Here is a 27932-nt window from a genome sequence, read left to right as displayed (position 1 = left end):
GCTCCGCCAGGCCTGCCTGGACAGGGACGAGTCCCGAGAGGAGGTGCAGAGACTGGGGGAGGCCCTGGAGGTTGCCACCGCCTCCAAGGTACCCGGACCCTCCACATCCCATCTCTCTTCAACACACACAGTCTTTATGTCAGCGTTTACCCACCTTTTATTTACTAATACAACCCGGATGATGAGTATATGGCAAATCTAGCCATTTTCTGATATTTAGATAATAACCCTAACAGTTCTGGTATTGTTGTTGCAGATGGATGTGGCTCTGGCTGCAGAGGAGCTGAAGATGGTCAAAGTCCAGATGAGTGAGAAGCTGCTGCAGGTGCGGTCACTGTAGGGGCATCATGGGACAGGGTGGTGGAGTAGGGGATGTCACATGGCCATCTGACAGAGAAGAGAGTACATGACGCTTGATACACCTGTTTACCTAAACCAAACAACCCTTCAACTCTAATGACCCCTGACCTTTTTAGCTGAAGGATCAGATGTCCCAGGAGTCTGCTCGGTCTTTTCAGAACGAGAAATCCCACAGTGCACTGCTCCAGAGGGTGGAGGAGATGGAGAGAGTGGTGGAGAAGGAGAGAAGACAGGTACAGTAGGTGTGACGTAATACAGATTGAGGAAAAGAAAAAGAAAACAGAGAACCATTGATATCCTGTCCCTCTCTGACCCCAGGCCCAGACAGTGCAGGCAGACTGCCATGCCCTGCGTTCTGATGGACAGGCCACCAGACAGGGACTAGAAGAGGAGAAGGACAGAGGCCACAGGCTGCAGGAGCAATGTGAGCAGCTCAAAGGGCAGGCAGGTCAGCAACACTGCATTATGGGAGTTTAAGTTTCTCTGGATGTTTTCATATTATGCTGTACAGTGTGGTCCCATCATTTGATATGTTAGTGTTCCTGAATGACAGATTTCATGTAGACAATTACAGTGGGGAAAAAAAGTATTTAGTCAGCCACCAATTGTGCAAGTTCTCCCACTTAAAAAGATGAGAGAGGCCTGTAATTTTCATCATAGGTACACGTCAACTATGACAGACAAATTGAGAAAAAAAAATCCAGAAAATCACATTGTAGGATTTTTAATGAATTTATTTGCAAATTATGGTGGAAAATAAGTATTTGGTCACCTACAAACAAGCAAGATGTCTGGCTCTCACAGACCTGTAACTTCTTCTTTAAGAGGCTCCTCTGTCCTCCACTCGTTACCTGTATTAATGGCCCCTGTTTTAACTTGTTATCAGTATAAAAGACACCTGTCCACAACCTCAAACAGTCACACTCCAAACTCCACTATGGCCAAGACCAAAGAGCTGTCAAAGGACACCAGAAACAAAATTGTAGACCTGCACCAGGCTGGGAAGACTGAATCTGCAATAGGTAAGCAGCTTGGTTTGAAGAAATCAACTGTGGGAGCAATTATTAGGAAATGGAAGACATACAATCTCCCTCGATCTGGGGCTCCACGCAAGATCTCACCCCGTGGGGTCAAAATGATCACAAGAACGGTGAGCAAAAATCCTAGAACCACACGGGGGGACCTAGTGAATGACCTGCAGAGAGCTGGGACCAAAGTAACAAAGCCTACCATCAGTAACACACTACGCCGCCAGGGACTCAAATCCTGCAGTGCCAGACGTGTCCCCCTGCTTAAGCCAGTACATGTCCAGGCCTGTCTGAAGTTTGCTAGAGTGCATTTGGATGATCCAGAAGAGGATTGGGAGAATGTCATATGGTCAGATGAAACCAAAATAGAACTTTTTGGTAAAAACTCAACTCGTCGTGTTTGGAGGACAAAGAATGCTGAGTTGCATCCAAAGAACACCATACCTACTGTGAAGCATGGGGGTGGAAACATCATGCTTTGGGGCTGTTTTTCTGCAAAGGGACCAGGACGACTGATCCGTGTAAAGGAAAGAATGAATGGGGCCATGTATCGTGAGATTTTGAGTGAAAACCTCCTTCCATCAGCAAGGGCATTGAAAATGAAACGTGGTTGGGTCTTTCAGCATGACAATGATCCCAAACACACCGCCCGGGCAACGAAGGAGTGGCTTCGTAAGAAGCATTTCAAGGTCCTGGAGTGGCCTAGCCAGTCTCCAGATCTCAACCCCATAGAAAATCTTTGGAGGGAGTTGAAAGTCCGTATTGCCCAGCGACAGCCCCAAACCATTACTGCTCTAGAGGAGATCTGCATGGAGGAATGGGCCAAAATACCAGCAACAGTGTGTGAAAACCTTGTGAAGACTTACAGAAAACGTTTGACCTGTGTCATTGCCAACAAAGGGTATATAACAAAGTATTGAGAAAGTTTTGTTATTGACCAAATACTTATTTTCCACCATAATTTGCAAATAAATTCATAAAAAATCCTACAATGTGATTTTCTGGATTTTTTTCCCTCATTTTGTCTCTCATAGTTGACGTGTACCTATGATGAAAATTACAGGCCTCTCTCATCTTTTTAAGTGGGAGAACTTGCACAATTGGTGGCTGACTAAATACTTTTTTCCCCACTGTAAATGGTTGATCGCTTCATCCTTTTACAGAGGTGAAAGAGTCTCTTGTTTTGGAGTTGACAGGTGAACTAAAAGTAAGTGCCAGCACTTGAGTGATATCAATCAACTGTGTTGAATGTGTGTACCTGAGTGTGTATTGTGTGTGTACCTGATTGTGTATGCAGATTGTGTGTGTTAATTAGTGTGTATTGTGTATGCAGAGTGCACGACTAGCCCTGCAGCAGCAGGAGAACAGCAGGTTACTGAGAGATGGAGATCTGAGGACTGCAGCTGACAAAGTCCAGGTCAGTGGCCCACCTCAGAATATACATACTATACATTAAAGACCATTATAAACTATGTGGTTGGAGCCCTGAATGCTGATTGGCTGAAAGCCGTGGTATACCACGGGTATGACAAAACATTTATTTTGACTCCTCTAATTACGTTGGTTACCTGTTTATAATAGCAATAAGGCACCTCGGGGGTTTGTGGTATATGGCCAATATACCACGGCTAAGGGCTATATCCAGGCACTCCGCGTTGCATCGTGCATAAGAACACCCCCTCATGCCTTATTGCTTAATTATACCATGGCATTGTTGAATACTTATTTCTCATTGGCTTGAAGGGCATTGTAGAGCATGCATTATTTCCCTATAACGCACAGTATATTTGCACGGTAGAATTCAATAGCTATAGTTAATTCTTACATGTTTGAGCTGCTTTTGAAAGCAAAAGTAGACTTGAAAACATTATTGGCATTGTTGAAAATCAATTTTTATAATGGCAAGTCTCTTTGTTTGGTTACCACGGCAACTTCTGTAGCTATCTAGTAAACTTGCTAGCTTCTTCATTGGATGTTGAACACATTTCTACTGGCAAATGAACACATTTGTAGCTGCAAATGTGGTCAATTATAGCCATTGTATAAAAGGGATAATCAACTCGGGACTCTATGCGTTCTCTGGAAAATAATGCAACTCTGTGGAAGGTCAGTTCCACTCCACTGGCGTATCATGGAACATACCTTCCACGTCGTTCATTATTTTCCAAAGAATGCATAGCCCCTCATTGATTATCCCTTATTTATTTAACAATAGATTGCAGTATACAGTATTTATAAGACCATGTGTAGATGACCACTTAATCTGTATCCATACCCATTGGATGCGGTGATCACAATATAGTGGCTATATCTAGGAGAACCAAGGTTCCAAAAGCTGGGCCTAATATTGTGTATAAGAGATCATACAAACGTTTTTGCTGCGACTCCTATGTGGATGATGTAAAAAAATATTTGTTGTTCTGATGTGATTTAATAAGGAGCATCCAGACGCTGCACTTGATGAGTTTCTGAAATTGCTTCTTACAATTATTGATAAACATGCACCTGTTAAGAAACTGACTGTTAGAACTGTTAAGGCTCCGTGGATTGTTGAAAGAGATTGGGCAAAAGGAGGGGCTAACAAGTCTGGCTGCACATCTGACTGACTGTGTCACGAGTTGCTAAGCCAGAACCCAGAAGCAGACCAGGACAAGGTAAGTTGAAACGAAGGTGAGTGTTTATTTACAAATTCAAGAGTGATGCTGAATAATCCAGGGAACAGAGCGGGCGGCGTTGATTAGTTGTTGGGGGTGCAGTGGTTGATCCCATCCTGGGTCGGCAGCCGCCGACCACCAGGCAGAGGTTGGATGAAGGTTCCGGACGGGTGACTGCAGATGGAACAAAACGGGGGTAAGTAAGCAACAAACCAACAAGGTGCAAAAACAACAAAACTAACGCTAGGCTCTAAGACTGATACTCTGGTAAACCTACTGTTCATGGCTAACGATCCGGCAGGGAATGGATGTTAGGCCAGAGCCTAAGAAGGGTGATGATCAGGACCAGGTGTGCAGATTGCTGATGGGATGCAGGTGCGGAAATCAAGAGAGCTCCCCGGAGCGTTCCCGAACCCTCGGGGAAACTGGAGATCACGAACAGAAAAACTAGTCCACAGACAGGACCCGACTCAGACTGCCGGGATCGTTACAGTACCCCCCCCTCCGGCGAAACGCCACCGGGCGGACTCCCCGGAGCGCCAGGATGGAGGCGGTAGAAGTCACGGATGAGGTCAGCATCTAGGATCTGTCGCCGCGGAATCCAACTCCTCTCTTCAGGACCATACCCCTCCCAGTCCACGAGATACTGGAAACCCCGGCCCCGCCGTCTGGAATCCATGATGCGTCGCACCGTGTAGGCAGGACCACCTCCGATCATCCGAGGAGGAGGAGGAGGAGGCGGAGGAGGCAACAGAGGACTGAGGAAAACAGGCTTGAGGCAGGAGACATGAAAGGTGGGATGGACTCTGAGCGTCCTCGGTAGTTTGAGTCGAACTGCCACTGGATTGATCACCTTCTCCACCACAAACGGACCAATGAACCCGGTAACAACTTCCTAGACTCAGTCCGTAACGGAAGATCCCGTGTGGCCAACCAGACCCTATCTCCGATGGTATAGGTGGGAGCGGGGATCCGGCGACGATTCGCCTGGAGCTGATACCGGTCCGAAACTCTAAGGAGTGCCTTTCTGGCCCGATGCCAGGTCCGGTGGCAACGACGAATATGGGCCTGAACAGAAGGCACTGAGAGCTCCTTCTCCTGAGAAGGGAACAGGGGAGGTTGGTAGCCATACAGGCACTGGAAGGGAGACATCCCAGTGGCAGATGTAGGGAGAGTATTGTGGGCATACTCAACCCAAGGCAACTGAGAGACCCAGGAGGTGGGGTTGGAAGAGGCCAGGCAGCGTAGCGTGGATTCCATCTTCTGGTTGGCTCTCTCCGCCTGACCATTGGATTGGGGGTGAAAACCAGATGTGAGACTGACTGTAGCTCCAATGGCCAAACAGAAGGACTTCCAGACAGCAGAGGTAAACTGAGGGCCACGGTCGGAAACGATATCACTGGGCAAACCGTGGACCCTGAAAACCTCCCTAACCAGGATCTCGGACGTCTCCGAGGCAGAGGGAAGCTTGGCAATTGGCACAAAGTGGGCGAACTTGCTGAATCTGTCCACGATAGTCAGAACGACCGTGTTCCCCTCAGAAGCGGGCAACCCAGTGACGAAGTCCAGGGCCAGATGCGACCATGGTCGCCGGGGAATAGGAAGGGGGTGAAGTAGTCCAGAGCTGGGCCGATTGGTACTCTTATTCTGCGCACACACTGGACAGGCAGCAACAAAACCCCGAGTATCCTCGGCCATGGCAGGCCACCAAAAACGTCTGCGAAGAAACGCCATTGTCCGAGCCACGCCAGGGTGACAAGCCATCTTGCTGGCGTGGGACCATTTGAGGACAGCAGGACGAACCGACTCAGGCACAAACAACCGACCGGGTGGACCGTTACCGGGACCGGGCTGAGTCCGAAGGGCCGCCAGCACCTCCTCCTCAATCTTCCACATAACTGCTCCCACGACGCAGTTCCGGGGGAGAATTGTCTCGGTCTTGGACCCACTCTCCTCCGTCTTGGAGAACATCCGGGACAAGGCGTCCGCCTTGCCGTTCTTAGATCCAGGTCGGAACGTCAGGGAAAACTTGAATCGTCCGAAAACAACGCCACCTGGCCTGGACGGGGAGTTGAGACGTTTAGCCGATTGCACGTAAGCAAGATTCTTGTGGTCAGTCCAGACAATAAACGGTTGCTCCGCCCCCCCTCCAACCAGTGGCGCCACTCCTCCAAGGCAAGTTTCACCGCGAGAAGCTCCCGGTTACCCACATCGTAATTCCTCTCCGCAGGCGAAAGGCGACGAGAGTAGTAGGCGCAGGGATGGAGTTTACTGTCCGTGGAGCATCGCTGCGACAGGATGGCGCCAACTCCCACATCAGACGCGTCCACTTCAACGAACGAACTGACGGGCCGTGTCCGGTTGAGAGAGAATCGGTGCGTTGGTGAATCGCCTCTTCAAATCCAGAAACGCTCGATCCGCCTCCGGATTCCACTTGAAGGTCCTGATACTGGAAGTCAAGGCAGTTAACGGAGCGGCCACACGGCTGTAATCCCGGATGAATCTGCGGTAGAAATTCGCAAACCCCAAAAATCTCTGGAGCTGCAATCTCGTACCGGGCTGGGCCCATTCCAGAACCGCTCTAACCTTCTCCTGGTCCATCCTAATCTCTCCCCTGGAGATGATGTACCCGAGAAAGGATGTCGTGTGGGCGTGAAACTCGCACTTCTCGGCCTTCACGAACAGGCGATTCTCCAACAATCGCTGCAGAACCTGCCGGACATGCTGGACGTGGTCGGAAGGTTCCTTCGAGAAGATCAGAATGTCATCCAGGTAAACAAACACAAAGAGACCGATCATATCTCTCAGGACGTCGTTCACCATACTCTGGAATACCGCTGGAGCATTGGTCAGTCCAAACGGCATCACCTGATACTCGAAGTGACCCATCGGTGTATTGAAACCCGTCAACCACTCGTCCCCTCTCTGATCCGGACCATGTGATACGCATTGCGTAGGTCTAGCTTGGTGAACACCGTAGCACCCTGTAAGGAGTCGAAGGCAGAACTCATCAAGGGCAGGGGATACTTGTTCTTGACCGTGATGTCATTCAACCCCCGATAATCAATACACGGTCGAAGAGAGCCATCCTTCTTACCCACAAAGAAGAATCCTGCCCCCAGGGGGTGATGACGAGGGACGAACGAGACCAGCAGCTAGGGACTCCTTGATGTAGGTCTCCAAAGCCTCACGTTCAGGTCGGGAGATACTGTATAACCTTCCCTTGGGGTAGACAGCTCCAGGGAACAGGTTGATGGCACAATCATAGGGTCGGTGGGGAGGGGAGTGACAGAGCCTTCTGCTTACTGAAAACTTCCCCAAATCGTGATATGTCTCGGGAACCAGGGACAAATCTGGGGGTTTAGCCTCAATCACCTGACTGGGAACCGAATGGGGGCAGGCAGTCTTGAGACAGTTAGCATGACAATCAAGGCTCCAACTCGTTACCTTGCCCGTCACCCAATCGAACGTGGGATTGTGTTCCTTCAGCCAGGGGTATCCAAGGACCAAAGGAACATGGGAAGACGGCAGAATGAAGAATGAAATCATCTCAGAATGATTCCCCGACAACCGCATCTTAACCGGTTCAGTCCTCATCGTGATACGTGCCAGACTACTGCCGTCCAGAGTGGTAGCTTCAATGGCTTCCGGCAATTGCTCCTTGGAAAGCCCCAGCTGTTCCACCAACTCGGCATCTAGAAAGCTTCCATCGGCACCTGAATCGATAAAGCGTTAATCGCTAAGCTCTGATTCCTGTTCATAAGGGTAGCCGGGAAACGGGGTCTGACAGAGGTATTGAGAGGTCGAAACTGGCTCGCTAAAAGTCCTCCCAACTTTAGCGAGCCGCGCAGTTTGACGACCCGACTGGAACCTGAGAAGCTGATCGGTTGGGCCGGAACCCATTGCTTCTCCCTCCTTCGCTCTCGGACTCGATTATCCACCCGAATAGACAAGGCTACCAAGCTGTCCAGGTCACTAGGCTCGGATAGGAGATCAACTCATCCTTGAGCTGCTCCGACAGACCCTGGTAAAAGGCCGCTTGCAGAGCCTCCTCATTCCACCCACTCTCCACAGCCAACGTCTTGAACTCGATCACGAAGTCGGCCACGCTGCGAGTTCCTTGGCGAAGCGAAAACAGGCGCCTAGCTGCGTCCCTCCCTCGGACGGAATGGTCGAAGAGCTTCCTCATCTCGGCCGTGAACCCCTGGTATGAAGCCATGCAGGGATCCTGTCGTTCCCAAACGGCTGAAGCCCACTCCAGCGCTCGACCACGCAGCAACTCAATCACAAAGGCTATCCTAGCCTTGTCTGTGGCATAAGAGTAGGGCTGTAGATCGAACACTAATCCACACTGCATAAGGAAGGAACGGCATCTTCCCAGCTCCCCCTCATATTTATCCGGCGTCGGAACCTTGGGCTCACGGAAGGACACAGCTTCAGAAGCGGCAGGCGAGATGGGTGAAACCGGTAGTGGATCCTCCACCGGACACTTGCGTTGGTTCTGGACCTCCGTCAGACCGGTAGAAAGGTTCCGAACTGACAACGCGATCTCCTGTAGTACCGTGCTATGATGGCCCAACATCTTCTCCTGCTGGGTAATGGCATGGCGAACAGAGTCCAGGTCCGCTGGGTTCATTACTGGCCGGATCGTTCTGTCACGAGTTGCTAAGCCAGAACCCAGAAGCAGACCAGGACAAGGTAAGTTGAAACGAAGGTGAGTGTTTATTTACAAATTCAAGAGTGATGCTGAATAATCCAGGGAACAGAGCGGGCGGCGTTGATTAGTTGTTGGGGGTGCAGTGGTTGATCCCATCCTGGTCGGCAGCCGCCGACCACCAGGCAGAGGTTGGATGAAGGTTCCGGACGGGTGACTGCAGATGGAACAAAACGGGGGTAAGTAAGCAACAAACCAACAAGGTGCAAAAACAACAAAACTAACGCTAGGCTCTAAGACTGATACTCTGGTAAACCTACTGTTCATGGCTAACGATCCGGCAGGGAATGGATGTTAGGCCAGAGCCTAAGAAGGGTGATGATCAGGACCAGGTGTGCAGATTGCTGATGGGATGCAGGTGCGGAAATCAAGAGAGCTCCCCGGAGCGTTCCCGAACCCTCGGGAAACTGGAGATCACGAACAGAAAAACTAGTCCACAGACAGGACCCGACTCAGACTGCCGGGATCGTTACAGACTGACTTACTGCAAATTGAGAAATTATGTGACTAAACTTAACAAAAATAAAAATAAACTGTATTATGATGGAATGATGGAAAACTGTGGCTTACTTTAAATGAAATTATTAATCACACAACCGTTTGATGTTGCCAATTATTTTAATGATTACTTAATTGGCATACTTAAGCAGGAAAGGCCAACAATGAACAGTGAGCCATTGTATTCATGCATAAAAAAAACAAATAATTAAAGAAAAGCATTGTAAGTTAGAATTTTGTAATGTTAGTGTGGGACAGGTGTAAAAAGTATTGTTATTGATCAATAATGACAAACCTCTTGGCATTGACAACTTAGATGGAAGGCTACTGAGGATGGTAGCTGACTCTATGGCCACTCCTATCTGTCATATATTTAATCTGAGTCTAGAAGAAGGTGTTTGTCCTCAGGCCTGGAGGGAAGCCAAAGTCATTCCGCTACCCAAGACTGGTAAACTGGCTTTTACTGGTTCTAACAGCAGACCTAGAAGCTTACTGCCAGCTCTTAGCAAACTGTTGGAAAAAATTGTGTTTGACCAAATACAATGCTATTTCTCTGTAAACAAATTGACAACAGACTTTCAGCATGCTTATAGAGAAGGGCACTCAACATGTACTGCACTGACACAAATGATTGGTTGAAAGAAATTGATAATAAAAAGATTGTGGGAGCTGTGCTGTTAGATTTCAGTGCAGCCTTTGATATTATTGACCATAACCTGTTGTTGAGAGAACTTATGTGTTATGTATTTTCAACCTCAGCTCTGAATCCATGTTATGGCAATCTATCTAATAGAACTAAATAGGGTTTTCTTTAATGGAAGCTTCTCTAATGTCAAACATTTAGGGTGTGGTGTACCGCAGATCAGTTCTCTTAGCCCTCTACTTTTTTCAATTTTTACCAATGACATGCCACTGGAATTAAACAAAGCCTGTGTGTCTATGTATGCTGATGATTCAACCATATACGTTTCAGCAACCACAGCTAATGAAGTCACTTAACTTCAACGCTTAACAAGGAGTTGCAGTCAGTTTTGGAATGGGTGGCCAGTAATAAACTGATCCTGAACATCTTTAAAACTAAGAACATTGTATTTGGTACAAATTATTCCCTAAACTCTAGACCTCAGCTGAATCTGGTAATGAATGGTGTGACTGTTGAACAAGTTGAGGAGACAAAATTACTTGGTGTTACCTTAGATTGTAAATTGTCATGGTTAAAACATATACAGTACCAGTCAAAAGTTTGGACACACCTCCTCACTCAAGGGTGTTTCTTTATTTTTACTATTTTCTACATTGTAGAATAAAAGTGAAGACATCAAAACTATGAAATAACACATATGGAATCATGTAGTAACCAAAAAAGTGTTAAACAAATCAAAATATATTTTATATTTGAGATTCTTCAAATAGCCACCCTTTGCCTTTATGACAGCTTTGCACACTCTGTGTGGACCCCAGGCTTTCGCAACAGCTAATGGGGATCCTAATAAAATACCCCCCAGAAATACCAATCATCTCAGGGGTATAGGAATAAATGGTGACGTTTTACTCTTTCATTCCCCCTCTTTCTCTCTGTTACACAGGTGTAACAAGCAGTTGGAGAGTCAGTGCTCTGAGTTGAGTTCTGCCCTACGTTCTCTTACTGTGGAGAAATCCAAGCTACAGACTGAACACCAGGCTAGCATTAAGGTACTGCCTCTAGCCCGCTTCTCTCTCTCTCACACACACACACACACACACACACACACACACACACACACACACACACACACACACACACACACACACACACACACACACACACACACACTAGTACAGGCTACATGTTATTCTATTCCTGTGTCTCTCTCAGGCAGAGAGGAGTCGTGTGGCCAAGCAGCTGCATGAGCAAGACCTCCTGCTGGAAGAAGCCAGACGCAACATCCAGGCAGAACTGCAGGGGGCGCTATCAGCTAAAGTTAAATTGCAGATGGAGCTGTGGGTGCTAAAGTTAACTGCTAATACTCATAGGAATGAATAATCTCTATGAATAAGGAATGAATAGGATCTCAATGATAATGCTAGCCACACACATCCACACCTCTCTATGCTCCACAGGGAGACTCTGAAGGTTGACCACGCCCAACTTCTGCAGAGTTCCACAGTTGCCCAAGAGACTGTTGTCACTCAGCGGGAGCTGTTGGAGCGTACCATTGAGAGGTTGCGAGGGGATCTGAACTCGGCTGTAAAGGAAGGGGAGGTCGTGAGGACAGACAGGGACAGTGCAAAGACTGAGGTGCAGCTGCCATGTCTCGTAGAAAATACATAGCCTAAGAGTACAAGGTTGTTAAAGCTTAACTGGGCTTTGCATTGTCTCTTTTTATAGTGTCTGTGGATGTCCTTAAATGTTACAGTATGTCCCTATCTCTCTGTCTTTGGGTCACAGATGTGCATTGTGGTCACCAAGCTAGAGTGTGAGAGGAGTGCTCTGGAAACGCAACTCGCTAAAGTCAAGGTACTGTACTGCCAAAGCTCTCTGATAATCTCTGACAACGATTCAGACTGATCTCAGACCATGAAAATGGCCTACACATTAACAGAGAACACACTTCGTGTCCGAATCTGACCATAGCTTCCTTAACTGTCCTCTGTCCACTTTGCATCCTGTGTGATTGACAGTTGGAGGCAGGCACTCTAAGCTCCACCTTGCAGAAGCAGGAGGAAGAGAACAGGAGGCTCATGGGAAAGCTGGTTGCCATGGAGCACCAGCAGGTGAGAGATCCATTCAGTATCTACAGACTGGGGTCACATCACTTTCAATCTGTCCATCCATAGTGAATTTGTGTATGTAACATACTTTCTCTATTATTTTATTTCTTCATCCTGACAATTTCCTCTTTCCCCTCACCTCTCAACGCATGGTGTCCTCTTTACCCAGAATGCTCAGCAGCAGGTGGAGCAGATGCTGAAGGAGCTGACGGACAGTAAGAACAACCTGACCTATGAGAAAGGGAAGCTACAGGTAAGGAGTTTACACTAAAACCAGTGGTGGAAAAAGTACACAATTAGTATCAAAAGTAAATGTATAAATTCTTTCAAATTCCTTATACTAAGCAAACCAGACGGTACAATTTTCTTGTTTCTTTAATTTACGGATAGCCAGGGGCACACTCCAACACTCAGACATAATTTACAAACTAAGCATGTTTATTTAGTGACTCTGCCAGATGAGAGACAGTAGGGATGACCAGGGATGTTCTCTTGATAAGTGCGTGAATTGGACCATTTTCCTGTCCTGCTAAGCATTCAAAATGTGTCAGGAAAATGTATGGAGTAAAAAGTACATTATTTTCATTAGGAATGAAGTGAAGTAAAAGTAGTCAACAATATAAAAATGATAGTACAGATACCCCCCCAAAACTACTGAAGTAGAACTTTATTGGTATTTTTACTTAAGTACTTTACACCACTGACTAAAACACACCGACCACACCTGTTGATGTGTGTGCGTTCATGTATCCTCATGTTGAAGTGTATTTCCTCCTAATGCTCTTCCTCTCAACTAGACCAGGGTAGATCAACTTCAGGAGGAGCTGCAAGCTTTAAGGGACACCCATGTAGAAAGTGTCCAACAACACAAGCTGAGCTCTGTGTTAGAGGACAAGTACACACAGGTACACACACTCATGGTAGTAATGTATTCATGTGGTAATGTAGTAATGTGTTCATATGTCAAAAACAAGTTGACTCCCTAACATACACCTGTCTACTCCCCTACAGGTCAGCTCTGAAATGAGCACCCTGAAGACAACCTGTCATAAACTGGAGGCTCAGCTCAGACAGGCCCAGGCTGCAGTCCAGGTGAAGGAGGGGGAGGTGACGTCGGCGGTGGCAGCCAGAGACGAGGCTCTGAGGGACAGCCGGACCCTGAGGGGACAACTGGACAAACTGCAGGAGCAGCACGGGGACAAGGTCAGAGGGATAGTAAAATGGTTACCCAACCTGGGTCCTGGAGAGTCTTTTGTTCAAGATATTTTTACATTTACATTTTAGTCATTTAGCAGACACTCTTATCCAGAGCGACTTAAAGGAGCAATTAGGGTTAAGTGCCTTGCTCAAGGGCACATCGACAGATTTTTCACCTAGTCGGCTTGGGGATTAGAACCAGCGACCTTTCGGTTACTGGCACAACGCTCTTAACCACTAAGCTACCTGATTCTGCTCTGTGTATTTGTCCTGTAGCTGTGTGAGCTGGAGGGCTGGCTGGGTGTGTCTCGTCAGGGTGGGGGCAGTGTGGCTCAGACCCTGGAGAACGTTTTGGCCTCCCACTCCCGTCTGCAACACAACACTGAGACGGTACAGAAGGAGCTGGGGGGACAAGAGCAGGAGCTGGCCTCACTCAGGAGAGACAGGTAGGTGTCTGTCTGTCTGTATTGTGCATGTATATGGGTGTATGTTTGAACAACCCATGTGTTTGTCAGACTGCAGGGTCAGAGAGAGATTGAGACTACAGGCAGAGGTGGAGAAGCTCCAAGACATCATGGCAACAACTCACTCCAAGATAAACAAAATGGTAACTACATCATTAATGTCTCATAAACACACATATAGCAACAAACAGCTCTTAGCTTTTAGTAGTAAAAGTAGTTTACAAAGATATATTTGATTCTCTAGCTGGAGACCTTGCATAAGGCCCTGGTCGTGGCAAGGCTGGACAACAAGAAACTAGCCCAGAGTTTAGAGCAGGCTGTGTTGGCCAACAGCACTCTACAGGCCAAACTGGACCGAGCCAGAGACCAACACCAGAACACCATCACACAGAGGTAACTAACTAGGACTAATGTGGATAGTGGGGGTTTATTTTAGTGTGGTTTAATTATGTGAAAACTTACATGGTTACTTAGCATGAATGTGACATTCATGTCTAAATTTTGCACGTGTACCAGAGAGGTGGAGCTGGCTGAAGCCAGGGCAGAGATTGGTCGATGGTCAGAGCATCTGGAATCTATGAAGCTTCAGATGAGGAAAGAGAGGGACTCAGTGAAGAGGTTGTCACAGAGAGAAATCTCAGAGGTACTGCACTCTTTCTCACACACTCCATCGCTTCTGTCCATCATCAGTCAGAACTCTAAATAACATCCTGCCTCTTTCCTCATCCCTCTTTATTACTCTCTTTCCCTTCTGTTTGTGTCTCTCTCTTCAGATGAGAAAAGCTCTTGAGGACTCGTCATCTAGGTCAGCTGACCTCTCCAGGGCCAATCTGGAGCTGCGGGAGAAGATGTCTGAGTTGGAGAAAGTGGTGTCCAATCAGAAAGCCCGTCTCAGAGATCAGAAGACGCAGCTCAAGCAACTTGCTCCTAACAATGCAGTAAAATGTCAAACACAAATAGTCAACAACAAAAAAGACTACAAGAAATCTTGAAATGTCTGACTATAAACATTCTGAGCAAATAATGTAAGAAATAACACACACCAAAAAAGAATACTGCAAAGTTGGCTACGAGCTAGAAACAGGGTGGCTGTGTCTGTCAGCGCCATCTTGTGGACAAGCACCTGCTAAACCATATTATATCCTCTTTGTCACTCATGCTCTCCTCCCTTTGCTCCCAGGACATGGAGGGAGAACTAAAGAGCCTCAAGACCTTGAAGGATCAGTATCAAAAGAAGAACTATGAGCAGGTAGGACACCTCACACACACTTTATACACTTGTGGATGTTTACAGGATGGTATACATCAGTCACCATTGTCCTGTCTGTTTCCAGAGTGAGTTGATCCAGCAGTTCCGGTCCGAGACCTTATCCCTCCAGCGGGAGCTACGGCGCCTGTCCTCCAGCCAGGAGGGGGAGCTAGAGGCTGAGAGGGAGCTGAGACACGTCATGCAAGACAAGTGTCAGGTTAGCAGGGGTTAAGTATCTCTGTTAGTCATAAGCTAGCCTCGCTTAAGTCAATGGTTTTAAATGGCTTAATTGAATCTCCTTTACTTCTTGACTTTGAAGCTTTGATGCCGTTTTGAGAGACAGCCATGTCTGTTTTTAAAATCTGCAAATGTGTGTTTCTGTGTTCGTTTGTCCTAGCAGAGGCTGGAGGAGAGAATCAAGAACATGCAGGAGGCCAAAGACGAGGCAGAGCAGAAAATGAAAGAGGTCAGCCTGGAGTCACAGCAGGTAAGACTCCCTCTACCACCCGGAGTCACAGCAGGTAAGACTCCCTCTACCACCCGGAGTCACAGCAGGTAAGACTCCCTCTACCACCCGGAGTCACAGCAGGTAAGGCTCCCGCCACCACCCGGAGTCACAGCAGGTAAGGCTCCCTCAACCACCCGGAGTCACAGCAGGTAAGACTCCCTCTACCACCCGGAGTCACAGCAGGTAAGACTCCCTCTACCACCCGGAGTCACAGCAGGTAAGACTCCCTCCACCACCCGGAGTCACAGCAGGTAAGACTCCCTCTACCACCCAGAGTCACAGCAGGTAAGACTCCCTCCACCACCTGGAGTCAAGACAATCTTATTTGTTCTGCTCCCTCATCTTCAACACCTCTTGCTTGTTCATTAATTCTCTCACTCTGTATCTCCCTGTCTGTTGTCTGTTAACTGTGTGCACATAAATAGCCCCTGACGGGTTAGTAAAGTTGAACTGAATTGGAATTCTCCTGACATCATACTTGTCCCCACACTCAGATATCAGAGAACCTAGAGGAAGCTCACAGTTGGTTCCGGTCCAAGTTTGACAGCCTGAAGAGTGATGGAGAGCCAAACAGGTCTATGGGGGATGAGGAACCGCAAGAGAATGTACACCATCCCCCGGGGAGCAGTAAATGGGGTGCACACAGTTCATCATGCAAACACAACAGAAAGGTACTTTTCTCTCGTGTCCCTTTATCAACACTCACTAATAATGCCATGAGTCTGCAGTCCTCTCAGCTTTTAATGCATTCTTTGTCTGGTATTTCAGTGGTACCTCTTTACCACAGTTCTCCCAAAGTGACACCATTAAACTCAATGAAAGATAGACTATAGAGTGTTAGGAAGTGCTAAAATCACTGAGTGAAAAGTATGTCTTAACTGCCTGTGAAATTCAGAGAATTGTCCAATCCGTAGGAGTAAGAATTACAGCTATTCATTAACTTATCAAATATTTAAGTCCTCACACCCTCTGAGAAAGCCTCTTAGCTCTAAAAGCACTATCGGGTAAATGTTTGGTTCTCTAGAGGGGGTTGAAAGAGCTGAGAATGTTCTCGGTTGCAGGCACAGACTATTCGCATTTTTCAGGGAAGGAGATTTCTAATAAAAAGGAGGTATTGAGTAAATTTGCTGTACAAAAATGTCTCATTGTAGTGGCGATTTTAAGCGCTCCACCGAAGTTAAGAAAGACGTGCAGAACTATAGCTGGAAAAACATATAATCAAGGCTGGAACCCATCCAATTTTATATTTCTGAATTACGGTCACGACTTTGCCCTGAGCATTTTTATAAGCACATACCTTATTGAAGCCACTTGGTGGGAATGTTAAGCACAGTTCTATGATCCAAATAACTTTGTCAGACACTTTATGAAAATGGCCTGAGGTGTTTGTCTCAATGGGTTTATTCTGTGTCTTGTCAAAGAGAGTGGTGTTGTCTTACAGACAGTTACCCAGCGGCTATGGGGATGTGTACCTGAACAGGGGATGAGAGTGGTTCCGGATGTAGACTCATAAGTTCTCTATTTTATTATTGTCATGTTCCAGACTCGGTGTGACAGTAGGCCTCCAGAACCTCCAGAGTGGGAGAGATGGCGATCCACCATGCAACGCTTGGAGACCAAGAGAGAGCTGGCTCGCATTGCAAGTGGATACAAACCTGGTGGGACACATGCCTTAACACACTGACACACACAACAAGACACGCATACTGTATAGTGCATACACACACAAGACACGCATACTGTATAGTGCATACACACACACACACATAACTACTGGACCAAGGCACATGGAGAAACCAGCCCCTCACACAGTGATCCCATTTATTTATTTAAAACATTGAACAGCAAGAAATATGAGAGAGCACTAGCAGGCACATATGAGATAGCAGCCACATGTATGAGATGGCAGCCACATATATGATATAGCAGCCACATGTATGAGATGGCAGCCACATGTATGAGATGGCAGCCACATATATGAGATAGCAGCCACATATATGAGATAGCAGCCACGTAAATGAGATGGCAGCTGAATGCTGAGAACTGTGTGATGTCATCCTTTTATCTCAGTCTTAACTGTGTAAAGCTGGTTTTGAACATGCTGTTTTCAGAATAAGAACTGTACAATTATAATTTATACAAAGATTGTTCTTATTTTTAGATTCTTTATACAAAATTATATATTTTTTTATATCACTGTGTACAAATGTTTTTGTTTTTTCTCTGACTTGACTGGATTCACAGTTTTGTATGTACAGCATGTAGATTATTTATGACCATAAAATGTCAATCATATTGATCCTTCCTTTGAAAGCTTATTGGCTGTGCAGACCAGGCCAGGGGCATTCAGAGTTCATCAGAGCGAGTATGTGCTGTATCAAGGAAGGCCCTGGAGTTAACATAATCCTATAGGAAGGGCTCTGAGTCCATAATGTCCAATAGAAATGGCTCTCAGTTTAAGTTGTCCAATAGGATATATGAAGTTGTTCAACAGGACCATGCTTCCATCTTAGAAACACAATCTTCTTGCTAAAGAATCCATACTCTAGGGTGTGACAGTGAGACATGGGGTTGTGGGGAGATTGGAGTCTCCGGTGGATCGAGAAGAATAGTTCACCATGATGTACACTAAGGTAGGAGTGGAGGGTTGAAGGGTTTAGGTGGACCATGATGTTCCATCACTATTCTTTGGCACTTTGGCCACTGGACACACACACTTAGCTACATATCCTGAGCAAAAGGTCACTATGGATTCAACTCTCATAAAAAAGGGACCTTCAAAACCATACAAACACACACATACTCATAGTAACACCATTCCAATGATGTCCACAAGGCCAAGACGAGACAAGAAACAACAGTCAAGATGAACAAGGTCTCCACAGCGGAGACCACTTCTCTGTTCAGCCACTTGAGGGCAGCATGGCAGCATGGTGTCCACTATTTACCTCATAGAAAAGACTCACAAAAACATTGGCAGGCAACACACTGATCCCAGTGAGCGCAGTCCATACTGGTCATTGTCATTCAGTACAAATCCCCATTCCAAATCCCTTCTACACAAAGTTCTTGATAACACCAACTCTGAACCTGTTGCATTAAATTTGATTTAATAACACTATTTTTACTACTGTCAAAATCTTTGTCATTTTTAAGTGATTCAAATCATTATAATGAATTGAGATCACACAACTCAAAACCAAAAAGGTAATCCCATGATACATCTGTTGAAAAAATAAATAAATAGATGTAAATCTAAACATATATAATTAAATGATATGCATAAATGAGTGCTTGACTTGGACTGAAATAGGTGCCGGTACTCATTTTGGGTGCCGGCACTGTTTATTTAGGTGCAGGAGCTCCACAATACTTTGAGCTAATAGTCTATAAGAGGAACAGGTGCTCAAGCAGTAGAACATTTGAGGTGCCGGTACTCCGCTCTGAGGGGCTCCTGACTAAGTCAAGCACAGGATATGTACATGAGTAGACAGTGAAGTGATCATGGTTTTGCCTGCTGGTGATGACATTATTTGCTTGCAAATTCTGTGATCAGAGAAAAATATAGTCCTAGGATTGAGATGAAACTGAACAGAACATCTCAGACAGGTTGGTTAGGAGAGTTTAGTTGAGGTCACAGGTAAGTTCTAGTTGTTGGTGGGTGGTGGAGTTCAGAGGTGAGTGTTGAGGGGTCACCATACAGAACATTTGTTGACAGGATGCATGGGGGAACCCTTTGGACAGTGGAACACTCGGGCAAACTCATCAAACTGGGACACGCTGCCAATCACCCTGCAGGGGTGGAGGAGATGGAGAGAGAACGATCCAATCAGAGAGGGGAGTCATATTAGGTATGGCCTGTGATAGGCTGATGCACATCAGGAAAGTGAGGAAGTGTATGTACCTGTAATGCTCTGGTGCGTGCTTGTCAGTCAGTAGCTGCAGGTATATGGACTGAGACCGTCTCTTCATACACCAGTTCTAATAGGAGAGAGGAGACAGTTAGCAGTAAAGGCCGTAAAAAATATCATCTTTACTCCAACTAAAAAGAAAAAGATTCCCAATACTAAACAACAGTCTGTACATAGTTTGTTGTGTACCTGTGCAAAGGCAATGAAGAGTAGTTGTTCATGTGTGTATTTGAGTCCAGGGAGAGGTCTTTCTGGACCATGTTCTCTGATCCACTTTTGATATGCCTGGAGAGTGGGAGAAGATGGAGAGAGTGAAAGAGGTAGAGAGAGAGGAGAGAGATGAGATTTGAGTCCCGGGCTTACAAACATACTGTAGCTTGTCATTAGTCCATAGAGACAGTGACTGAGGGCTCTATTCAATCTGTAACGCTGAAGCAGATTCCGCGATATACATTTTAAGGTAATTTCCGATTGAGCCGACATATGCAGCGTTTACCGTGAATGCAGTCTCCGCTAAAGCAGGAACATTTTTAAAAAATGTAAATCACGCTGTAAAGCTGAACCTTCCGTGATGCTGATTGAATAGAGCCCTGACAGATGGTAATCAGTAATGATTGACAGCTAGCACAGCCTATAGGAAGATTTCACTCACAAAGTAAGACAGTTTAAGGCCTCCCATGTCTGCTATATTCTCCCCCAGAGTCAGACGGCCATTCACCTACAGACACACACACACAGGGGAAAGATACCATTGCAACTCACATTACAAGTGTGTGAGTGTGTCTCTAATAAGCAGTATAACAAGGTATGCTATGCACCCACCCTCTGGTTATAGACAGTGAAGTTGTCATAGAGTTTGACGATGCACTCTGCTTTCTTCTGAAACTTCTTGTATGACTCCTCCGTCCACCACTGCTTCAGGTTGCCGTAGCGATCATACTGGCCCCCTAAGAGAAAGATCACTTATCATGGCGGTCACTATTCAGCCACGCTGCAAGGTACAGTTGTTGGCTATAGCCTTTTACTCTCTTAAGTTATTTGTCTGATTTCATTGGTTGGGTTAAGCGGAGGCAAGACTTCCGTACCTTGCAGCATGGTCTGATAGTGACGACCCACTTAGATGGGGGGGCAAGAGGCTTGAGTTAGGATGACCAATGTGGACAGAAGACATGAACCCCTTATTCAGAACTGATATTACACTGACATTACAGTTTTACTACTGTTAGGCTACTACTGTTCATGCCCCATTGGATTTTAATATTTTATAGGACACGTGTAAGACAAAGAAGCGTTCTCTCACCCCAGTCATCATATCCATGTGTCAGCTCATGACCGATGATGGCTCCTATTCCTCCATAGTTCAGAGATCTAGAGGGAGGAGGGAGAGACGGGGGGGATGCGTTACTAATCACTTAACATATGAAGACAACAGCATAATGTTGTATATTTATAATAACACAAAACGGATCAACTTTTGTTCAGCCTGCAGTTCTAACCCGTCCTGAAGAGGACAGTAGAATGTTAGATGAATCATAATCTGACCCGTTGATATCATATCAAACTAAATACAAAAAAAGTATTTGATCCCCTGCTGATTTTGTACGTTTGCCCACTGACAAAGAAATGATCAGTCTATAATTTTCAAATAAACCTACCATTAACAGTGATAGACAGAAAAACGCATGACAAAAATTTTATAAATTGATTTGCATTTTAATGAGGGAAATAAGTATTTGACCCCCTCTCAATCAGAAAGATTTCTGGCTCCCAGGTTTCTTTTATACAGGTAAGAGCTGAGATTAGGAGCACACTCTTAAAGGGAGTGCTCCTAATCTCAGTTTGTTACCTGTATAAAAGACACCTGTCCACAGAAGCAATCAATCAGATTCCAAACTCTCCACCATGGCCAAGACCAAAGAGCTCTCCAAGGATGTCAGGGACAAGATTGTAGACCTACACAACACAAGGCTGGAATGGGCTACAAGACCATCGCCACGCAGCTTGGTGAGAAGGTGACAACAGTTGGTGCGATTATTTGCAAATGGAAGAAACACAAAATAACTGTCAATCTCCCTCGGCCTGGGGCTCCATGCAGCCCAGAACTACACAGGAGGATCTTGTCAATGATCTCAAGGCAGCTGGGACCATAGTCACCAAGAAAACAATTGGTAACACACTACGCCGTGAAGGACTGAAATCCTGCAGCGCCCGCAAGGTCCCCCTGCTCAAGAAAGCACATATACAGGCCTGTCTGAAGTTTGCCAATGAAAATCTGAATGATTCAGAGGAGAACTGGGTGAAAGTGTTGTGGTCAGATGAGACCAAAATCGAGCTCTTTGGCATCAACTCAACTCGCCGTGTTTGGAGGAGGAGGAATGCTGCCTATGACCCCAAGAACACCATCCCCTCCGTCAAACATGGAGGTGGAAACATTATGCTTTGGGGGTGTTTTTCTGCTAAGGGGACAGGACAACTTCACCGCATCAAAGGGACGATGGACGGGGCCATGTACCGTCAAATCTTAGGTGAGAACCTCCTTCCCTCAGCCAGGGCATTAAAAATGGGTTGTGGATGGGTATTCCAGCATGACAATTACCCAAAACACACGGCCAAGGCAACAAAGGAGTGGCTCAAGAAGAAGCACATTAAGGTCCTGGAGTGGCCTAGCCAGTCTCCAGACCTTAATCCCATAGAACATCTGTGGAGGGAGCTGAAGGTTTGAGTTGCCAAACGTCAGCATCGAAACCTTAATGACTTGGAGAAGATCTGCTAAGAGGAGTGGGACAAAATCCCTCCTGAGATGTGTGCAAACCTGGTGGCCAACTACAAGAAACGTCTGACCTCTGTGATTGCCAACAAGGGTTTTGCCACCAAGTACTAAGTAATGTTTTGCAGAGGGGTCAAATACGTATTTCCCTCATTAAAATGCAAATCAATTTATAACATTTTTGACATGTGTTTTTCTGGATTTTTGTTGTTGTTATTCTGTCTCTCACTGTTCAAATAAACCTACCATTAAAATTATAGACTGATCATGTCTTTGTTAGTGGGCAAACGTACAAAATCAGCAGGGGATCAAATACTTTTTTCCCTCACTACAACTAAAGAGAGTGAGAGTCCTGGCCACCTCTCCTTGACCCGGGTGGGTGTAGTCTGGCAGACCATGCAGATGGAGACTGATGCAATGCAGGGACGGCCCGAGGCCCGCGGCTATCCACATGGCTAAGTCTGAAAATGACTTTCTGACAGGACGTCGATACCCTGCTGAGAGTTGCCCTCCAAACCTGAATAAACGAACAGGCTGAGTAAGGCTTCATTACCTGGGGCCAGATAGCAGCGCTGGGCTAGCCTCAGTCTTTATGGCAGGTTAGGGCTACTGCAGTAATAACTCTAGGGAAAGGCACCACGATCATGCACACATCTAATATCATATTCCATTAATCAGTATGCATGAGTGGATGCAGTGGTCGTTTATGTGGAGTGATCACTTCTAATGGAATAAGTATGTGAATAAATAATACTGTGCAGTGAGTTTTGAGGGTTGCAGTATAGCTGTGATTGTGTTGTGATCATTAAGGGAAAGGGGAATGGTTTGGAGGTAGAATACGAGGGTAATGTAATCGCGTATAGGGGTTGTCTTGGAGAGCTACAGTACAGCGGGTGCAGGCTTTCGTTCCAGCCTAGCTGGCTACTAACTAATGCACTTGATACAACTAATCAATGTCTTGATTAGTTGAATGACTTCTAAATATTCAGAGTTGTACTCACTGTGGAAACTCAGGGTCGTACAGCGTGGGCTGAAGGATTCCAGCGGGGAATACTAAAAGTAAAGAAAGAGATGATAGCATAAGATAAAGAGAGGGGTAGAGAGGCAGTGATATTGGAGTGGGCTGGATAGAGGGAGGGAGGGAGAGAGGTAGGGTAAAAAATGAGCTCTTGTGGCTGATGGCTGTGTTTGTCTGGCTTTCTCTGTCCTCTGCTGCCTGCACTGGAACTCACCATTGATTTTTCTGTGAGGTAAATTTGATCCACAAGGCAGACGCAGACACCAATAGAGGCCAACACTAGGGGGAAAGTGAGGGGAGATGACAAAGTGTGTGTGGGTCGGTGGGAGGTGAGGGGGGCTGGTGTAAGTAAGTGAATGCAGAATACGTGTGTTAGGGCGTGTGGGTGCCTAGTCATTTTAGCAGACGCTCTTATCCAGAGCGACTTACAGGAGCAATTAGGGTTAAGTGCCTCGCTTAAGGGCACATCGACAGATTTTTCACCTAGTCAGCTTGGGGATTAGAACCAGCGACCTTTCGGTCACTGGCACAACGCTCTTACCCACTAAGCTACCTGCCGCCTCATCACATGGGTGGACCAGAAAGAAGAAGAAGAGGAGGAGTGTCATCTTGTGTATACTAAGAGCATTGATGTGCATTGGGATCACACACTGACTCACCCATTTGGTTCTTGTTTGGGAGATAGTAGGCATTGAGGGCCTGAGGGGGAAGGAGCCACCTGAGAGGGAAACAAAGTCAATCAGGGGTTTATTAATTCTACATTCACTACACATCTTCAAACAATAAGAGATGCAAAGACACTTCTCAAGTGATATTTTAAGGTGAAATTATTCAATATTAAGTCCAATATTGAGAGTTCCTGTCCGCACAAGGAAACAGTCCCTTCATCATAATCTTTTAAAATCCAGACACATCGATTTGAGGAAATATCCAAATGAAATTCAGAGATGCCCCTGTTCTGGTGGGAAAGACCGATGGCCCTACGGCAGCGGAGAGATAGGGAGACGGATGGAGGCATGAGGACATGTTTCCTCTGCAGAGGGAGAGATGAAAGGAGTGTATTTGTGATAAAGGAGGAATACATGATTTGGCAGTACAGGGTGGAGGGCTTCAGCTCGTTTGGACACATACATTTTGAGTACTGTCCTAGGAGCACATTTTAAACAGTCACACAAAAGACAAGCTTATGGTATATTCAATTTGTAGGTACATCACTTGTATATTCTTCACTTCTATTACTCTTGCCATAAAATGGAATGTTTTGTGTCAAGAGGTGCATATAACTTTGAATCTGTGTGTAGTTGTGTTATTGTGAGACTGAACATCTGGAGCAATTGAACGTGTCACTCACACAGTCTTGTCCACCTGCTTGTGGATCTTCTTGACAGACATCTTGATGTTGAACTTGATGCTGTTGAGGATGTTTTTGAAATAGGTATTTTCATCCACATCAAACTGGATAACAAATAACAGAGATGGAGAGAGAGTCAATGAGAGGGAGCGAGCGAGAGAGAACGTCAATGAGGGAGTAAAAGTTGTCTCACCCCATACTCCTGGTCTATGAGCTCATGTTTGAGTAGGTAGTCTGGATAGCCTGTCATCACCATCATATGCTGCAGCTACGAGAGGGAAGGGAGGAAAGGGTCAGAGAAAAGAGAGGAGGAGAAAAAGAGAGTGAGACAGGTGGAGTGAAAAATAGACACTGCACATATTTAGCTGCCATATCCTTCATAGACCACACACAACAGTTAATCAAGCATACTGTTATAATGGGATTACACTGGAGACCCTTTTGTTTCAGCAAGTGCTCTAAAAGGATTAAGACTGTACATTCTGAAAGTATTAGACAACATTCTCAGATAGGGATTTAATAATCCAGTATTAGACAACATTCTCAGATAGGGATTTAATAATCCAGTATTAAACAACATATTGAGATAGGGATTTAATAAACCAGTATTAGACTGATCCAGAATAAAATAACCCCTGCTTCATCCTAAATGCTAATACAGCAGGCCTACAGTATCTTTTTGGTTATATATGAGTTAGTGTGGTATCCAGACCTTGGCCCTGGCTGCCTCCTTGGTCACGTCATCCATCCAGTCCAGCTCTTGCAGCCGGAGGTCCAGTGAATGCTTTATGTCCTCTACCAGCTCCTGTACCTGAGGGAAGAGAACAGGGATCGGAGATTAGAGCTCAGTTCTCTAAGGGTTCCATTGGGAATGGGCCAGAGAGATAGCTATATTAGGTACGCCCAACGCCAAATAGAGAATTCGCCTCCTACTCCTACCCCTAGGCACTTTTCATAGATCTGAAAGGATGGGTTAGCTGTCATATGTAGGAAATTCCTACATAAAGTGCCTAGGGCTAGGTTTTGGGTGTTGAGGCTAGGTTGGCATTGAACACAACAGAGGGGGAGAGAGGGGTGAGAGAGGAAGAGAGAGAAGGAGGAATATATGATGAAGAGCTTAAATAAAGAGAAGGGTCAGAGGGGTTAGAAATGCCATCGGAAACCACATCCCTTAGAATGAAGAAGACACTATATAGAGGCAGACTAGAAGAGAGAGGGTTAAGGTGTGATGATGGAAGAGTGGGATGGAGAGAGAGAAAGAGGAATTTTCAATTCTACTTCACCAAACCATTACAGAAAGAAACAAAGAGAGAGACAGATAGAGATAGAAGCTGCCCTACCTTGGCCCTGCTGTGAGGAGAGATGTAGAAACAGAGAGAGAGATAGAAGCTGCCCTACCTTGGCCCTGCTGTGAGGAGAGATGTAGAAACAGAGAGACAGAGATAGAAGCTGCCCTACCTTGGCCCTGCTGTGAGGAGAGATGTAGAAACAGAGAGAGAGAGAGAAGCTGCCCTACCTTGGCCCTGCTGTGAGGAGAGATGTAGAAACAGAGAGAGAGATAGAAGCTGCCCTACCTTGGCCCTGCTGTGAGGAGAGATGTAGAAACAGAGAGACAGAGATAGAAGCTGCCCTACCTTGGCCCTGCTGTGAGGAAAGATGTAGAAACAGAGAGAGAGATAGAAGCTACCCTACCTTGGCCCTGCTGTGAGGAGAGATAGAAGCTGCCCTACCTTGGCCCTGCTGTGAGGAGAGATGTAGAAACAGAGACAGAGATAGAAGCTGCCCTACCTTGGTCCTGCTGTGAGGAGAGATGTAGAAACAGAGAGACAGAGATAGAAGCTGCCCTACCTTGGTCCTGCTGTGAGGAGAGATGTAGAAACAGAGAGACAGAGATAGAAGCTGCCCTACCTTGGTCCTGCTGTGAGGAGAGATGTAGAAACAGAGAGAGAGATAGAAGCTGCCCTACCTTGGTCCTGCTGTGAGGAGAGATGTAGAAACAGAGAGACAGAGATAGAAGCTGCCCTACCTTGGTCCTGCTGTGAGGAGAGATGTAGAAACAGAGATACAGAAATAGAAGCTGCCCTACCTTGGTCCTGCTGTGAGGAGAGATGTAGAAACAGAGAGAGAGATAGAAGCAAACAGAGAGAGAGATAGAAGCTGCCCTACCTTGGCCCTGCTGTGAGGAGAGATGTAGAAACAGAGAGAGAGATAGAAGCTGCCCTACCTTGGCCCTGCTGTGAGGAGAGATGTAGAAACAGAGAGAGATAGAAGCTGCCCTACCTTGGCCCTGCTGTGAGGAGAGATGTAGAAACAGAGAGACAGAGATAGAAGCTGCCCTACCTTGGCCCTGCTGTGAGGAGAGATGTAGAAACAGAGAGAGAGATAGAAGCTGCCCTACCTTGGCCCTGCTGTGAGGAGAGATGTAGAAACAGAGAGACAGAGATAGAAGCTGCCCTACCTTGGCCCTGCTGTGAGAGGAGAAATGCTGCTGGACGAAGAGTGCTCCCAGGGCCATGCCGAAGTGTTTGTTAGCCTGGGTGAGACACAGCATCCCCAGCTCCAGCTGACGCTCTGTACCATCAATCTCCCGGGAAAACTCATGGATGGTGCTCCGGAACGCCGTGGACAGGTGTTCACTGAGAGCTGCTACAATCCGCCACAGCATGTAGTTATGGAGAACCCTGCCAAGAGAGGGAGGGGGGAAACCGAGAGAGAGGGGAAGAGAGAGACAGAGAGATAGAGAGAGGAGGGGGGGACATTGAGTTTTAGTTTTTAACAAGCCTTTATTGTATAATTAAGGAGTGCCCCTACAGAGATTCAACGTGGATTTCTCCGGAAAACCTAAAAATATAGGAGAAGACAGAAAAAGTGGGCAGAAAGAGGGAGTACAGCAAAGGAGATACAAGCAGGTTAGAGAAGAGGAGAGTGACAGAGTGTATGGGTGGGGGGAAGAGAGGAGAGAGACAGAGAGTATGGGTGGGGGGGAAGAGAGGAGAGAGACAGAGTGTATGGGTGGGGGGGAAGAGAGGAGAGAGACAGAGTGTATGGGTGGGGGGAAGAGAGGAGAGAGACAGAGAGTATGGGTGGGGGGGAAGAGAGGAGAGAGACAGAGAGTATGGGTGGGGGGAAGAGAGGAGAGAGACAGAGTGTATGGGTGGGGGGGAAGAGAGGAGAGAGACAGTGTATGGGTGGGGGGAAGAGAGGAGAGAGACAGTGTATGGGTGGGGGGGAAGAGAGGAGAGAGACAGAGTGTATGGGTGGGGGAAGAGAGGAGAGAGACAGTGTATGGGTGGGGGGAAGTGAGGAGAGAGACAGTGTATGGGTGGGGGGAAGAGAGGAGAGAGAGTGTATGGGTGGGGGGAAGAGAGGAGAGAGACAGTGTATGGGTGGGGGGAAGAGAGGAGAGAGACAGAGTGTATGGGTGGGGGGAAGAGAGGAGAGAGACAGAGTGTATGGGTGGGG

The 27932-nt window shown here is 46.5% G+C and overlaps 1 protein-coding gene, 1 long non-coding RNA gene and 1 pseudogene across 3 annotated transcripts in view; 2 read left to right on the top strand and 1 right to left on the bottom strand.

Moving 5' to 3' along the window:
• Nucleotides 1-11691: 11691 nt before the first annotated feature.
• Nucleotides 11692-12252, top strand: LOC123481113. Its single transcript, XR_006661156.1, has 3 exons — nt 11692-11751; nt 11916-12008; nt 12175-12252. It is a non-coding gene; the product is annotated as an uncharacterized LOC123481113 (long non-coding RNA).
• A 378-nt stretch (nt 12253-12630) lies between these two features.
• On the top strand, nt 12631-18785 carry LOC121568111 (annotated as a pseudogene).
• A 2-nt stretch (nt 18786-18787) lies between these two features.
• LOC121567724 (endothelin-converting enzyme-like 1) overlaps nt 18788-27932 on the bottom strand; it is a 30348-nt gene continuing 21203 nt past the window's right edge. Inside the window, exons 7-19 of one of the 2 annotated variants that reach the window (XM_041877953.2) lie at nt 26929-27151; nt 25183-25281; nt 24664-24738; nt 24471-24574; nt 23779-23837; nt 23103-23154; nt 20635-20702; nt 20420-20449; nt 20157-20281; nt 19987-20052; nt 19524-19619; nt 19328-19404; nt 18788-19215 (exon numbers count right to left, since the gene is read on the bottom strand). In XM_041877953.2, the coding sequence (XP_041733887.1) occupies nt 19116-19215; nt 19328-19404; nt 19524-19619; nt 19987-20052; nt 20157-20281; nt 20420-20449; nt 20635-20702; nt 23103-23154; nt 23779-23837; nt 24471-24574; nt 24664-24738; nt 25183-25281; nt 26929-27151 (1174 nt within the window). In that variant the 3' untranslated portion in view covers nt 18788-19115. The remainder of the gene's footprint in view (nt 19216-19327; nt 19405-19523; nt 19620-19986; nt 20053-20156; nt 20282-20419; nt 20450-20634; nt 20703-23102; nt 23155-23778; nt 23838-24470; nt 24575-24663; nt 24739-25182; nt 25282-26928; nt 27152-27932) is intronic. The other variant, XM_041877954.2, reaches the window with a different exon arrangement.

Source organism: Coregonus clupeaformis, chromosome 6 (assembly GCF_020615455.1).
Source record: "Coregonus clupeaformis isolate EN_2021a chromosome 6, ASM2061545v1, whole genome shotgun sequence".
Lineage (NCBI taxonomy): Eukaryota > Metazoa > Chordata > Actinopteri > Salmoniformes > Salmonidae > Coregonus > Coregonus clupeaformis.
This window is presented reverse-complemented; position numbering and strand designations above follow the sequence as displayed.